General features: G+C 39.4%; 1 protein-coding gene across 1 annotated transcript; it reads right to left on the bottom strand.

Moving 5' to 3' along the window:
- Window positions 1-2182: 2182 nt before the first annotated feature.
- Window positions 2183-3184, bottom strand: LOC131680038 (uncharacterized). Its single transcript, XM_058960770.1, has one exon. It carries the CDS (start codon window positions 3182-3184, stop codon window positions 2183-2185), a length of 1002 nt encoding a protein of 333 aa, XP_058816753.1.
- Between the last annotated feature and the right edge of the window lie 12567 nt (window positions 3185-15751).

Here is a 15751-nt window from a genome sequence, read left to right as displayed (position 1 = left end):
TATGCTCTTATTGTCAACGGGATTTAATGCTACATTCTATTGCCGTTTTTGTAGAAGACCAAAAGAGCTACTTAAGTCAGACATTAGGGAACATGCGGACTGTATCCGACGTAAGCAGGATTATGATGAAGATGTTTCAATTGACAGGCATAGCGATACAGGTATTTCAGGACACTCAGTGTTCAACACGCTACCGTCTTTCCATGTGATAGAAAATAAAACCGCAGATGCTATGCATGACCTTTTCAGCAGTGGTATCTGCAAATATGGTTTCACCGAAATTTTAGATCATTTTATATACCAAAAAAAATATTTCTCTGTTAAAGACTTGAATAATCGTAGAAAGGAAGTAGGACAAACTTGTTTGGATAAAGAGCTCACTCGAATGCCAAATATAACTGAAACATATGTCAACAAACTGAAACGTAAATCGGTTTCAATAAGAATGACTTCGAATGAAATGCGAATTCTTTGTCACTATTTTACGTTTATTGTTGGCCAGTATGTGCCACAAGATGAGCCGGTGTGGGTATATGCTATTACGTTGATTCAATTAGTAGATTCGTGTTTAAAGCGATCGTTCTTAAAGGACGAAATAGAACAGTTACGTCACCAGATTGCATTGCACCACACTTTGTATATAGAACTATTTAAAAAGGATCTTAAGCCCAAGCATCATTTCGTAGTTCATTACCCAACCATAATTCTAATTTCGGGACCTATTCAAAATATGATGTGCTTCCGCAATGAAGCCAAACACAAAGGTTTTAAACAATACTCTCACATAATAACTTCCAGGAAAAATATTTGTTACACTTTATGTATTAAAGCTTTTTTACAATTATCTCATGACATCCTGAACCAAACTTTTCTCAAAAAAGATGAAAATAAGGAATTTCAACTAGCAGACCTTCGTTTTCGAAATTATTTCACGAAAATTGTTCAACCTTTAATTATCGATGATAACTCATTTAATTTTATGCTTTCGAGCTCGGTAGTTCACAAAGGAACAGAATATAAAACTGGGCAGTTCATGGTTAAGTCACACTTAGACAATATTCTGCTTTATGAAATTATAGAGATAATATCACTTAATGGTAATTTTTATTTAATTTTGCAAGTATGGAATGTTACTGGCGAAAATAAGCACTTCGCGGCGTATGAAACCTCAGGCGCAATATCACTTGTTGATGTAATTTCTATAGATTTTTTTGATCGACCACCAACGATGGTTCAGCGCATTGAAAACAAACATTTGATAAGAGTTAAGAATAAGCTTAATATTTAAGTGTATGTATTTAAACCAGAGTTAAAAATAATCGAAGCTCTTTTTTGACGGCTGAAAATGAACCTGACGCGACTCGCAGTGAATAGAAAAAATATTCATTCAAATATCCATCCTTATTCATTCAGTTGAATCTCGTACAATATATTCATTTCACTAATTATCTAGGAAAATGTTTTCAAATGCCGGTAAACCATAAAACAACAATCATCATCGCTTACATTGTGCCAGGGCCTACTTTGATGCGTTTGATTCGTTGCTGCACGGTCGCTTCGTGTAATAATCGGAGACGAATGAAAATCTGAATGGATGAATGTGCGGTTTGTTCGTTTGACGTTTTCAGCTGCGTCACTGAATATTGAAAATGAATGCGGCTGAATTTGATCAATTTTCATTCAATGAATTTGAATATTTTTAACTCTGATTTAAACTAAGGCTGTAAATAAATAGAAGAAAAAAATAAAAGCAGTTTTCTTTCAACCGTTGAGAAAAACTAGAATTGGGATTGAAATAATATAATAGTATCAGTATGTGCTTCTTCATGTAAACAATATTTGTCTTATCATGTAAAAATTACGTGTTGTTTATATACTTACTAACGGACATTCACGTAATAAGTGCATGAATTGAAACATACATTGTTACGTGAATTTCCGTTACTTTTTATACACAAATCACGTAACTTATATCTGATGAGTCAGGTAACTTTTACTTTATAAACAGGCAAACTATAATTTACTGGCTCATCCGATAGAATGTAAGTGAAAAGTGCAGTGGATGAGATTCATGTATGTTTTCACGTAAAAGCAACGTGATTTATTTTCTGAGTGTACGTCAAAAGCTTCTTCGATACCTGACGGGTCTGTCGTTCGACCTTAACCTATTTTAATTTTTAATTTATTTATGCGATTTTAAATATTCCCATGCTGCTTCACTTATTACATTCACGCTGGCTCCCGAATCCACAAGCCAATCCAGTTTCACACCCCCAACTTTACAAGTTACTGTATCGTTTGTATCGGGGTTAGTAGCAAAGATATAATTTATGCTTTCACCATCATCGTCATTAGAACCTTCCGCCTCAAGTTCGTCGCAGGTAGAATCATCACTGTTGATTTGTCTAACTTTACCTTTCGGCTGCTGTACCAGTCGTGAGCCTTTTCGCGCAGCATGTTCCTTCGGTTTGGTTTTACAACACCTTTTGAAATGTCCCACTAGATGACACTTTTCACATCTCTTGTCTCTGGCAGGACAATCTTCGTCGTTGGCGTAGTGGCCACTTCTGCCGCAACGAAAGCACTCTCCGCGTGCACTGGTGGAAACTCGACGGACTTCCTCGCATTTCTGAAGATTCTTCTTGTGTTTCGCAATAGTTTCTAGTGAACGGCCTAACTCCACCGTCTGTGCTAGAGTCATGTCGCCTTTAGTCAAGATTTTGGCCCGCAGCTCGTCTGAAAAACCTTTTTCAAATATCTGTTCCTGGATGGCTACTTCTAGCCACTCGCCATATTCGCAAAGTTGACCCTGCTCTTGCAATCGTAGAGTAAATTTTTCAATAGACTCGTCTGGTGCTTGTTCCAAATTTCTGAAAATGTGCCGTTCGCGAGGCAAACATTTCAATGGTAAAAAGTAATCATCCAATAGCTTCACTGCCGCTTTGTAAACATCGGACCCATCTGGAACTACTAAATCTGCATCTCCTTTTAGATTGAAGTAAATGTCCTGCACTTCAGTTCCTGCGTAGTGCAGTAAGTACGACCTTTTTCCGGCTGCGACAGTAACATTATTGACTTCGAGAAAGATTTCAAACGACCGCTTCCATTTCTTCCAGCGACTTGACACGGTAGATGTGTCACTGGGATCGAATTTTGGAACCCCTGATCCTGCCAAGCCATCCATGTTTAATCTTCCGACGGATTCTCTTGACCCGTTTCGCACACTGTTCCGGGATTTACCGGTTTATTATTATTTACTTTCACGAATTCGATCAATGTCTACGCTCCGAATTTAATCACTTGTTTATTAATTGACTTGGCAGTTGCGGTTTATCCTCGTCGCCAAATGTTACCGTGATGAATATATTCGGTACGGGACTTTATTTTTAACGAAATAAAACGGCGTCCATCTGCCAAACTAGTTTTTTATTTCTGCTCTTCCCCTGTTGCCAGATATCAATGTAACAGTACGTATTTGGAATCAAAACCTTGTTTAAGGAAACCTTGCAGTCAATCACGAGCCTTATTGTATCGTTTTTCTTCATCACTACAACCACTGGGGAAGCCCACAGACTGGTTTTAATTGGTGAAATGATTCCTTCGTTTTCAAGTATTTTTAATTAATCATTCACTTTTTCTTTTAGACGGTATGGAACATCGTAAGCTTTCCTAAAAATTGGACTGTCTTCCCGCAATACCAAATCTGCTTCGAAACCAGCGATGGGGGAGGAAATACTTTTGTCGAAAATATGTTTGTATTTTGTTTTGATTTCACTTAAAATTTGTTCAGTAGAATGCTGTGGAATTACGGAATTAATCGAAAAAATATTAAAAAATCTCCCTCCACTCTTCGCAAAAAACATCGAGCCAATCTCGTCCCAATAGAGGAATAAAACGATGATTACAGTTTAGTACAACTAACTCCAAACGAGCCCGTTTGCCATTGACTAAGACTGTCACGAGAACCGATCCCAAAATCTCCAATGATGACCCATTAACTACCAAAAGTTTTCTTTTGCAACCCTTCAACGACAGATGCCTAAAATTACTCATAAAATCGATTTTGCTAACTACGGACACAGCTGACCCACTGTCCACTTCCATCTTCATCATTTTGCCCTCAATTTTAGCTTCAAGGAAACAAGGTTCGCTAATTTTGTTTACCGATTTAATCATCAGACAAGTATAGTCACCTGAAGAGTCGCTTTCACTATTGTAGTCAACCCGGAGCCGTTTGAAATAGTCATGTACTTGGTCTGTTTTTTCTGTCTCTTCCTCGATGAATTTAACCGTATTTTTTTGCTGGTTTTTTAACCGATAGCAGCTTTTCTGAATGTGCCCTTTTTGTTTGCAAAAATTGGACACAAAATTAGCGTACCTTCCTCGGCTAGAAGACCTGTGCCCTGAACGTGATCTTCCTCTGTACGGATGACGATTGAATCTATCTCGACCATTCCTGCTTCTCGATCTACCCCGATTCCAATTATCATTGGGTCGAGGATCTGATTGAATTTGTCGTCTGCCTAAACGGTGCCTCACAGAATTAATATTATCTTCTGCATTAAGGAGCTGTGCTCTCGAAGTAGCAAGCTCGCGGTTTTTAATAATTTTTTCTGCCATCCTAACTGACAAGTCTTCCTCATCTAATAGACGCTGCTGTAATTTTTTATCATATACTCCAAAAATTAACTGGTCCTTAATTGCCATATCGCGAAATTCACCGAAATCACACTGTTCGGCCAGAAGCTTTACTGCCAGAATAAAATTCTCGCCGGATTCTGTCGGTCCTTGTTTCCGGCAGCGAAACTTAAACCTTAAGACAGTATCCGACTCCACTTTATCAAACCTCTCTTTTAATTTCTTCGTAATTGCGCCATAGCTAAGAGTCTTTAAAACAGTGCCTGGATAAAGCAACTTTAACTCTTCGAAAACCATTCGTAACCCAACTTTGTACCGGGAAACAAGTGCTTTTTGTTCTCTCCGGTGTGGTTTAGTTTTTTCGGTAGTACGAAGGTGCTTGCTGTGGCAGAGGCTGCAGTAAAGCATTAGTAATAAACAGTCCCGCGAGTGATAATTATTACCTGCGATATCGGTGCAGTGAAGTTACTAAACAATTTTCTTGCCTGAAAGACGGCTTTGTTTAGACGAGCTATATCAGCTCTATTGTGTGAAGGTCACGCGGGTGACGGATAAAACAAACGAAGGATCAATTCACCTACCAGCTCGTCAGGAACCAACTGTTGAAGTGTTTTGTTTTTTACTTTTCTTATCGATTTTTTTTCTTTTTATTGCTTTTGATTTTTTATTTTGATTTAAGTTAAACAGTGCGGTCGAGCGTGTTGCTCCCGCAACAAAATGGAACAAACAGAAGGATCACCCTCCGAAGACGAATATTATGGGGAAGAAGAACATATATCTGATACTGAGACAGATAATGTTATGGTCGATCCACTTCCCCCCAATGTCTCACAGCCCCCCGAGTCAAGGTTTACCAGGATGGATCCGCTGGTACTTGGGTGGTATACTTTCGGCCCAAAAATAAACCGTTAAACAGCATAACTGTTGCACGGGAGCTGACAAAACGTTACTCGGCCGTAACCGAGATTAAAAAGGTTAAGTCAGATAAACTGCGCGTAGTCGTTACTGACTTGAAACAGGCCAATGATATCGTTAGCAATAGCCTCTTTACGCTGGAGTATCGCGTCTACATCCCTTCTCGTGATGTGGAGATCGACGGTGTGGTAAGTGATGCGGGTCTAACTGTCGATGATCTGATGAATGATGGGGCTGGCCGCTTTAAGGACCCTAACCTTCAAGTGCAAGCAATTGCACTCAAAGTCCATCGAAGATGGTAATTACTATCCATCAGACTCGTTTCGCGTAACCTTCGCCGGATCTGCACTTCCGAGCTACGTTGAAGTGGGAGGAGCTCGTCTACCTGTACGCCTGTTTGTACCGCGGGTCATGAATTGTTCCAATTGCAAGCAGCTAGGTCACACGGCCACCTACTGTAGCAACAAGCAACGGTGCGGTAAATGTGGGGAACGCCATGCGGATGATACTTGCAGTAGGCCCGCTGAGAAGTGTGTTTACTGTGGGGAGAATCCGCATGCACTTTTGACATGCCCAACGTACAAACTTCGCGCGGATAAACTGAAGCGATCCGCCAAAGATCGCTCCAGACGCTCTTACGCAGAAATGCTTAAAAGAGCTGTTCCACTTATCTCCGAAAACCCATTCGCTCTCTTGCCAACTGACGATAACGCCTCTAACGACCCTTGCGAGGGGCATTCTTTGGCTCCGCTTGGAAACTCTAGGAAAAGACCTAATCAAAACTCACCTGAACTTCCTCGTAAGGGTCCTAGGTTGTCCCAAACAAGGGTACAAAATAAAAATAATTCATCAACTGGAAGTGCTGGTACAAATCCGAAGATAATACCTCCTGGTTTTGGGAAATTGAGATACAACCAGGAGTTCCCAGCACTTCCCGGGGCACCAAAAATCCCAAGTGCTCCAATTTTACAGTCAGAAACTCACCCTAAAACGGGATTCCTTAAATTTTCTGACATTGTGGACTGGATATTCACAGCTTTCAACATTACCGATCCTATGAAAAGCTTGCTGGTTGCTATTTTACCAACAGTAAGAACATTTTTAAAACAGTTGACTGAACAATGGCCCCTCCTTACAGCGATCGTATCCTTCGATGGCTAACTTATTAGACGGAATCAGGGATCTGATCACTGTTTTATAGTGGAACTGCAGAAGTATTATCCCCAAAATCGATTCAGTAAAACACTTGCTAAATTACAAGCATTGTGATGCATTTTCTCTATGTGAAACATGGCTAACTTATAATATAAATCTCAACTTCCACGATTTTAACATTATCCGCTTGGATCGAGAAGACTCATATGGGGGGGGGTACTTTTAGGGATCAAAAAGTGCTACTCCTTCAATCGAATCAACCTCCCTTCGACGCCAGGCATTGAAGTTGTCGCTTGTCAAACAACAATCAAAAGCAAAGATCTTTGCATTGCTTCTATTTACATTCCTCCTAGGGCCATGATGGGATATCGAAGATTCTCCAACGTGATTGAACACCTTCCCTCGCCCCGCCTGCTTCTTGGAGACTTTAACTCTCACGGTACGGGGTGGGGCTGTCTATACGACGATAATCGATCTTCGACAATTCAAGACCTTTGTGACAAATTCAATATGACAATTCTGAACACAGGGGAAATGACACGGATCCCTAGACCACCTGCGCAAGCAAGTGCACTGGACATATCTTTATGCTCGACATCACTACGGTTAGATTGCAAGTGGAAGGTAATATCTGATTCCCACGGTAGTGACCACTTACCAATTGTAATTGCAATCACCACTGGTTCAAGACCATCGGCACCAATCAATGTTCCCTATGACCTCACACGAAACATTGATTGGAAGAGCTACGCTGCTGCGATATCCAAAACTATCGTTTCAACACAGGTACTTCCCCCGGAGGAAGAATATAAGTTTTTGTCCAACTCGATTCTCGATAGCGCGATTCAAACTCAGACGAAACGAGTACCCGACGTGAACACCCAAAAACGTTCTCCCAACCCGTGGTGGGACAAAGAGTGCTCAAACGTGTACGCGGAGAAAGCTGCCGCGTATAAAACCTTCCGGAACGACGGGTTAGTTGCTAGTTATCGAGTGTACGCGATATTAGAAAAGCGAATGAAAAATTTAATGAAAGCTAAGAAACGCAGTTACTGGCGCCGGTTTGTCGACGGGTTAACAAGAGAAACATCGATGAGCACTCTTTGAGGCACGGCCCGACGTATGCGAAACCGAAACAGTACTAACGAGAGCGTGGAATATTCAAACCGTTGGATATTCGATTTCGCCAAGAAAGTTTGTCCGGATTCCACCCCGGCACAGAAAATCTAACATTGTCCCACATGACTGGAGACAGGTGAGGGTCATCCCCATCCAAAAACCAGGAAAACCAGCCTCCGACCACAATTCGTATCGTCCGATTGCAATGCTGTCCTGTATCCGGAAGTTATTCGAAAAAATGATCTTGTTTCGCCTCGATAATTGGGTCGAAACAAATGGCTTACTGTCAGATACACAATTTGGCTTCCGCAAAGGCAAAGGGACGAACGATTGCCTTGCGTTGCTCTCAACAGAAATTCAAATGGCATATGCTAACAAAGAGCAGATGGCATCAATATTCTTGGATATTAAGGGGGCTTTCGATTTAGTTTCGATCAACATTCTTTATGAGAAGTTGCACCAGCATGGTCTTTCGCCAATTTTAAATAACTTTTTGCTAAACCTGTTGTCTGAAAAACAAATGCATTTCTCGCATGGCGATTTATCGACATCACGATTTAGCTACATGGGCCTTCCCAAGGGCGCATGTCTAAGCCCTCTCCTCTACAATTTTTACGTGAATGACATTGACGAATGTCTTGTCAATTCCTGCACGCTAAGGCAGCTTGCAGATGACGGCGTGGTCTCTATTACAGGTCCTAAAGCCGTCGACTTGCAAGGACCACTGCAAGATACCTTGGACAATTTGTCTGCTTGGGCTCTCCAGCTGGGTATCGAGTTCTCCACGGAGAAAACTGAGCTAGTCGTATTTTCTAGAAAGCGTGAACCAGCGCAACTACAGCTTCAATTAATGGATCAAACTATTGCTCAGGCTTCAACATTCAAATATCTCGGGGTATGGTTCGACTCTAAAGGTACCTGGGGATGTCACATTAGGTATCTGAAACAGAAGTGCCAACAAAGGATCGACTTTTTCCGTGCAATAACTGGAACATGGTGGGGTGCCCATCCAGGAGACCTAATCAGGCTGTACCAAACAACGATATTATCAGTGTTGGAGTACGGATGTTTCTGCTTTCGCTCCGCTGCGAACATACATTTCATCAAACTGGAGCGAATCCAGTATCGTTGCTTGCGTATTGCCTTGGGTTGCATGCACTCGACCCATACGATGAGTCTCGAAGTGCTGGCGGGCGTTCTTCCGCTGAAAAATCGATTTTGGGACCTCTCATATCGATTACTCATTCGATGCGATATTCTGAACCCATTGCGTCGCTGTTGTGCTATCTTATGACAAGCGCCATTTTGTACATTTCTAGAAAAACGATTTTTAAAGTTTGAGATTGAATATCTTGAAACTTATAAATGGTATAAACAATTCAAAGGAAACAAATGATGCTTCTATCTATTCTGCATTAATCGCTCAAATATTACGAAAATCGGTTAACTACATTGCGAGTTTTCTTTAAAAATGTAAACAAAAGTCGGTCTCACACGTGTCATAGGTGTGTATTCATGACAAAATTTGTATAGCGTATCATAATCGTGCATGGAAAATTTTCCATAAAAAAAAATCATCAATTATTAACTTTTATTCATATCTTTGGCTTCATTTGGTCTATAAACAATCGGTGAGATGCATTTTGAAGGAAATGAGTCAGGGAATCTAGAAAAAATAGTTATTTTTGGTTACAGTTTTGCCAAATATGATATATTTCCAGTTTAAAACTTAAATTGCATATTTCTCACAGTTCGTGCATTTTTGTTTCGAAAATGATTATGCCATTGTGTTTATCAGATAGTTTTACATATAAAAACATCTCATACATAAAGATAATTTGAGCGAATCCCCGGACACAGTCATTTGAAGCAAAAAATTTAAAATTTTTCAGCGCGTTTCTCGCTATATCTCAGTAACCAAGCAGAATATCAAAATTCTGTAAACGCCACTTTGTAGAGATTTTTTGGACAAGTAATGTGGCATATCTAACTCAGTTTACCCCAAAATGGCGTTTGCATTAAGATAGCACAACAGCGACGATTGGTGATTGCAAATTGCGAAAGGCTTGTCGAGCTTAATTCTCAGACCCGATTCATGTCCTTGTACTTCGATTACATGGCACAGAACATCAATTCATCTACGTTTAACGTCAACCGTGCTCATCTCTTAGATACTTCTGATCACACTGTATTTTTCGATACATCCATGAAGGAAGAGATTTGTGGAATTCCGGATCATATTCGCCCACAAGTGGTCCCAAATATTTTCTATAACAAATACCATCAAGTCGACTGCGCCAAAATGTTCTACACTGACGGATCAATTCTCAACGGGTCCACAGGCTTCGGTATCTTCAACGAAAATCTTGCTGCCTCATTCAAACTCAATGATCCTGCTTCAATTTACGTCGCAGAATTAGCTGCCATTCAGTATACTCTCGGGATCATTGACACCCTGCCCTCAGACCATTACTTCATCGTTTCGGATAGTCTCAGCTTCATTGAGGCCATCCGTGCGGCGAAGCCTGGAAAGCACTCACCGTATTTCCTGGGGAAAATACGGGAATATCTGAGTGCTTTATCTGAAAAATCTTACCAGATTACCTTGGTTTGGGTCCCGTCACATTGTTCTATTGCGGGCAATGAGAAGGCGGACTCTTTAGCCAAGGTGGGCGCATTAGAAGGCGACACTTACGAAAGACCAATTTGCTTCAACGAATTTTTCAGTATCTCTCGTCAGAGGACGCTCGATAGTTGGCAAACCTCATGGAGCAATGGGCATCTGGGACGGTGGCTACATTCCATTATCCCGAAGGTATCAACGAATGCTTGGTTTAAGGGGTTGGATGTGAACCGGGACTTTATTCGTACAATGTCAAGGATCATGTCCAACCATTACTCGTTTGACGCGCATCTCCGTCGTATAGGGCTTGCTGAAAGTAATCATTGTGTTTGTGAGAACGGCTACCACGACATCGAGCATGTTGTTTGGCTGTGCGCAGAGTACTGTGTTGCCAGGTCCCAACTAATAGATTCCCTTCGGACCCGAGGTAGATCACCCTATGTGCCAGTCCGGGACGTCCTGGCAAGCCGTGACCACCCCTATATTTTTCTTATCTATATCTTTTTGAAAACCATTGATGTCCAAGTTTAATACATTTTCCCCTCTCTCATTCACAGTAGAATCTCACCTAGGTTGGTGAGATCTACAATATGGCATTGCTTCACGAGTCTTCGGTGCATACCCTTCTTGATAACCGTCTACCCAGAACATCATGACATACCTCACGTGCAGATGATATAGAGAACATCATGACAGTATCAGAGTGCCAATAATTATCCGAAATATCGACCCTCCCCTCGCCCCTGCGATTACAGGCTGGAAACTACAACACTACAACAAAGTGTGCATATCCGCCACAATGATCAATCAGCAAACGACGATGTCAATTACACAATATGTATCCCACTTCCTACCTTTTTCCTTTACTTACATAAGAGGGGAGCAAGCCGCCCCTAAATACGGCTTTCCTTTCCCCCACTAACATGTGACATGTAATTAAAAAAAAAATGAATTATCGGCCTCGTTAAGCTAAAGCATCTGGGTCTAAATAAACGTATTTAAGATAAAAAAAAACTCTTCGAAAACTTGCATCCCGGAAAAACTAATGAAAAGATCTTTTTTTCGTTCGGTTGCAATATTATTACATGCAAAGAAATATACCAATCGCTCTACGTAATTAGAAAAGGACGTGCCAATGACGTAAGGATCAACTGCTCCTATTAACGCCATGCCTGCACCGGATTAAATTTAGCGATTTGTGTCAAACTACTTAAAAAAAATAAAAAGAAAACGCACGTACCTTCAGTACCGGAAACGTCGATTCTTCGTTGAGCCTGCTCGCTGGCCAGAAGCTTATATTTCTTTGTCTCCCTCTGCTTTCCTTTTGCCTTCCAGAAACTTTTTGGCTCGCCCTAGAAATTTGTTGCACTCTTTCCTGGTGGCCAAAAACCTGCCACGAAATTCTCTAGCGCGCCAACCGTTTGGCCAGGGCACAATTGCGTCGCTAACGACCGGCTAAAACACCAAATAATATAAAACAAAAGAATTAGTAAATCAATAAATTACAATAGAATTCTATAGTATACAATTCAATGCTTTTGTTCTGTAACAATGTCTTATTAGAATTCAATATTACAATCACAATGCAGTCTTTATTTTACAAACCTTTGTACTATTGTTCGACCTACGGTACCAAAAAGAACTGGCCACCCTGCCGCTAAAACGACGCCACCGAACCGTCGTGGTTAAAACCTTTCGCCGGTGCACTCCTGTGCCGCGAATTGCCTGGAATTCAAACTGGAACCACTCGTGAAAATCTAGCACACGCGATAAAAAATAAACTATTTTTCCTCGTCGCCACTTTTAAATTTATCTATACGGACTAACTTTGCGGACGAACTAAATAAAAAACGACTGTTCACCTTGTCAGTCACAAACCAAGTGATCGACCAAGTTTATTCTCACCAACCTTATAGCTCACATGCTCACTTTTGATATCTGAAAGTGGGTTCGTACTTTTAAGCGGACCCTACACGTGTAGAAATATTGTCAATAAATTGAATATTGATCAATATATTGATCGTGTAAGGGTATCTTTAAAATATTGATCATGTAGAAATAAAATGGGATTGACGTATTGAAGCAGTCTTGACAATATTTTTATTGACAATATTCTCATCTCGTGTAGGGTCCGCTTTACACCTATTCCTGTTGAACCCACACTACACACGCTTAATTAATAGCAATCAATAAAGTGTTACAATAATTCATTACAATTTTGATACCGCACAGCAAAATGAATACACGAATTTGTGGTTCAAGTTATTTCCTGATAATAGTTTTATGGGTTTTTATGTGTAAGCTAAAAATTGATAACTGGAAAGATATGGTTGATGGAATGTATAGGGCGGTGACGAGATATTGGCGGACGGTGAGGCACACTAATCGGTATTGGGGCTGTAGCGGTTATTACGAAACTGTTGGAAATTTGTAATGAAGTCATGACAGTTCCTCGATGGTGAAGTGGTTAACGCACCCAACAAGATCTTGAAAGGACGTAAGCTCGATTCCTGCTTAAGATAATATCTTTTCTCAGGCTGCATTAAACAGGTGAATTTCTCAGTGCATGTGGACATTTTTCAAAAAAAAAACTTCGTAATGGATCGACTCCTCTTGCAAAAAATGCAAAAGACGATAATGATGGAAGACACAAGTCTTCCCTCAATGTAGGACTCCTGGTAAGCTCACGATGTTTATTTATCAATACCGGTGCTCGTCATTACTTAATGTAAACAGAGGAAGCACACAAAAGCAATGTTAGTCCGACACTGATTGTGATTACCGTGCAAGACCCATCTACCGATCAATTAACAGTGATTTCTACTTCCAACGCTCTTTAAAAAACAATGTTAAAAGGCATTTCAATTCGATCTTCGTTTTCAACTAGAATATTTAATCAACTATCTAGAAAAAAACGCAAGTTTGGAAATGAATTGGCAGACAGTGCAAAATAGCCGAAAAGCCCAACAATTCTAGAGTACCATTCACCGATCACTACAAGTAATAGATATCCATTTGCCGGAAATTCTAGGTTAACAATTTTTTATTACCGACAAATTAGGTCCAAACATGTGTTGCAGACTTTGTTCATTGGGTTTGTGTATAATTCACTTAGAAATATTGTCCTTACACAGTTTTATTAACAGTTGGCTTTGAGTTAAGAGAAAAAAGCGGTAAAATGGCAACGGATTTAATACAGCATTCAAATATAATTATTTGGAAAAATATGAAAAGACGAATAATGAAAGTGTATTTTATATTGATGTTCTACGTACTATTTCCATATTTCACTTTATTTATAATTTCTAAATTCCGTGCAATATTCGAGTCAAAACAATTTCGCCATCAAATTGATCGGTAAAAGGAGGCCTATCGGTGGATGGGCTCTGCACGGTATATTCCTTTTATATTACTGCGTATTCTGTATATCTGTATATATTACTTTCAACAACTACAACGGGTAGAGAATGGTCGTTAGTAAAGATTGGGATTGGAATAAACTGTACTGGCATTTGCGTACGATTCAAGATGATCGAAGACTCTGGATACATGGTCCCCAGGAGTACCATAATAAAGGTTCACGTTTAAATAGAAATCTAGAAGATGGATCCAATAAATGAAAAAGGAGATAGATCCAATAAAATGAAAAGAAGATTTCCGTCTTTGTCGCCTTTTACAACGTGGGAGCAGGAAAACAGTGGATCAATTCTTGGCTTTAGCCATTACATGCTACGCGGCTACTTTGGAGATCGATAATAGTGACATCAACATTCTAGTGAATTCCACCTCCACGTACATAAGGATTAAACAAAAAAAAAATTAAAATATTTTTTGAATTGTAATTAAATGTCTTATTCATTCTGATGAGTTCGAGAACTGAGGTATTGTATTTGTCGTGTACAAAATGATTTAATCGAACTTTTTCTGTAAGGAGAACTACAGCGCTACAATGGCCCGATTTGGTTGTTTTTTCTGCAAGTAGAACTCCTGTGCTTAAAAAACTTCGTGACTGGTCGTTTGCTCGTCAACTCAAGTAGTGTTCTCTTTTTGAATTTTGCGATGATCTGACGCACAGGTTTGTCTACCAAGATAAAGATGAGACAAAATAGAAACACAAATTTTCTTACTTACTAGAGTTAGGCATTGTACTCTTCATGCACACAATGGTTAATCCAATTTTGTTGATGTTAGAAAGAATCTAGTGAAAATTTTTTAACTAATACGGTACTGCTAATAACACTATTTTTATAAGTTATCCTGAATTCTGAGAAAATTTTGCGACGAACTTTATGATATGAATAACTGTTAGAATTGGCGAATACTTGGCAAGGTTAACATAAATATGTTGTTTATGTTCAGAAGAGCAATCTAATTGTTTAATTGTGAATGAGGCTTCTATGTCACTGTTAGGTGGATACAATCAGTAATATCCTCGTAAATGTTTCGTAGGATGAACAAAAAAATAATTCTATTCGAAAACAAATACTTCTTTTGTGTTTCGATTTAACATAAAATTCGATTTAACGTACATGATTGAATCGGAAAATGTATGTTAAATCGAGGTATACCTGTATTTCGTTTGGTTAGACTGAACGTAAGATTTTTGAAGTTTCCACATTTTTTTGTTTGTGCTTTTGTTTCTTTGAACTTTGCTTCAAACTGTAAGCAGCTCATATTAGCGATAGGACTATGTCTTCGGATTATTGCCGCATAATGGCTAAGATGATGCATTTTGTTAATGGGATTTGTAAAAGGGAAACATAATTTGAAATAATGATAGAAATCTTGTACTACATTATCCAAATCGTCTATCATATCTTCCGAGAATATGGTTGAAAACGAGTAATATGTTATTTTCAAAATATTTGATATTAACAACTTATAATTATCCTCAATTAGAAGATCAGAAAAAATGAAAGGAAATGCTCTCAGAAGGAGCCAAATTTGGGAAGCTGACTGGCAAACCGAATTTCCGTTTGCCTTCAAACTCCGCGATGTGAAGTTATTAGATGGTTTATCTCTCGATTCGGCTATTCCATAATCAAATCTAAAAATTCTATCGTTAACTTCGTTTTCGCTTATAACTTTAGTTACATTTACCCAGTTATTAAGAATTTTTTTGACATTAAAAATGTCTTACTCCACTATCTGGGGCTAGGGGTCATTCTAAAATCTAAACTATCTCCCATGTAACGAAACTATGTAAGGTTTGCACGCTTATAACTCCGATATTACTAGATGGATTTTAATCATTCATACACCATCCGATTCAGAAACACCTAACTTAAATATTGATAATAA

The sequence above is a fragment of the Topomyia yanbarensis genome, chromosome 2 (assembly GCF_030247195.1).
Source record: "Topomyia yanbarensis strain Yona2022 chromosome 2, ASM3024719v1, whole genome shotgun sequence".
Taxonomy (NCBI): domain Eukaryota; kingdom Metazoa; phylum Arthropoda; class Insecta; order Diptera; family Culicidae; genus Topomyia; species Topomyia yanbarensis.
The sequence above is the reverse complement of the archived record's forward strand: the minus strand, read 5'-3'. Positions and strand labels throughout refer to the sequence as shown.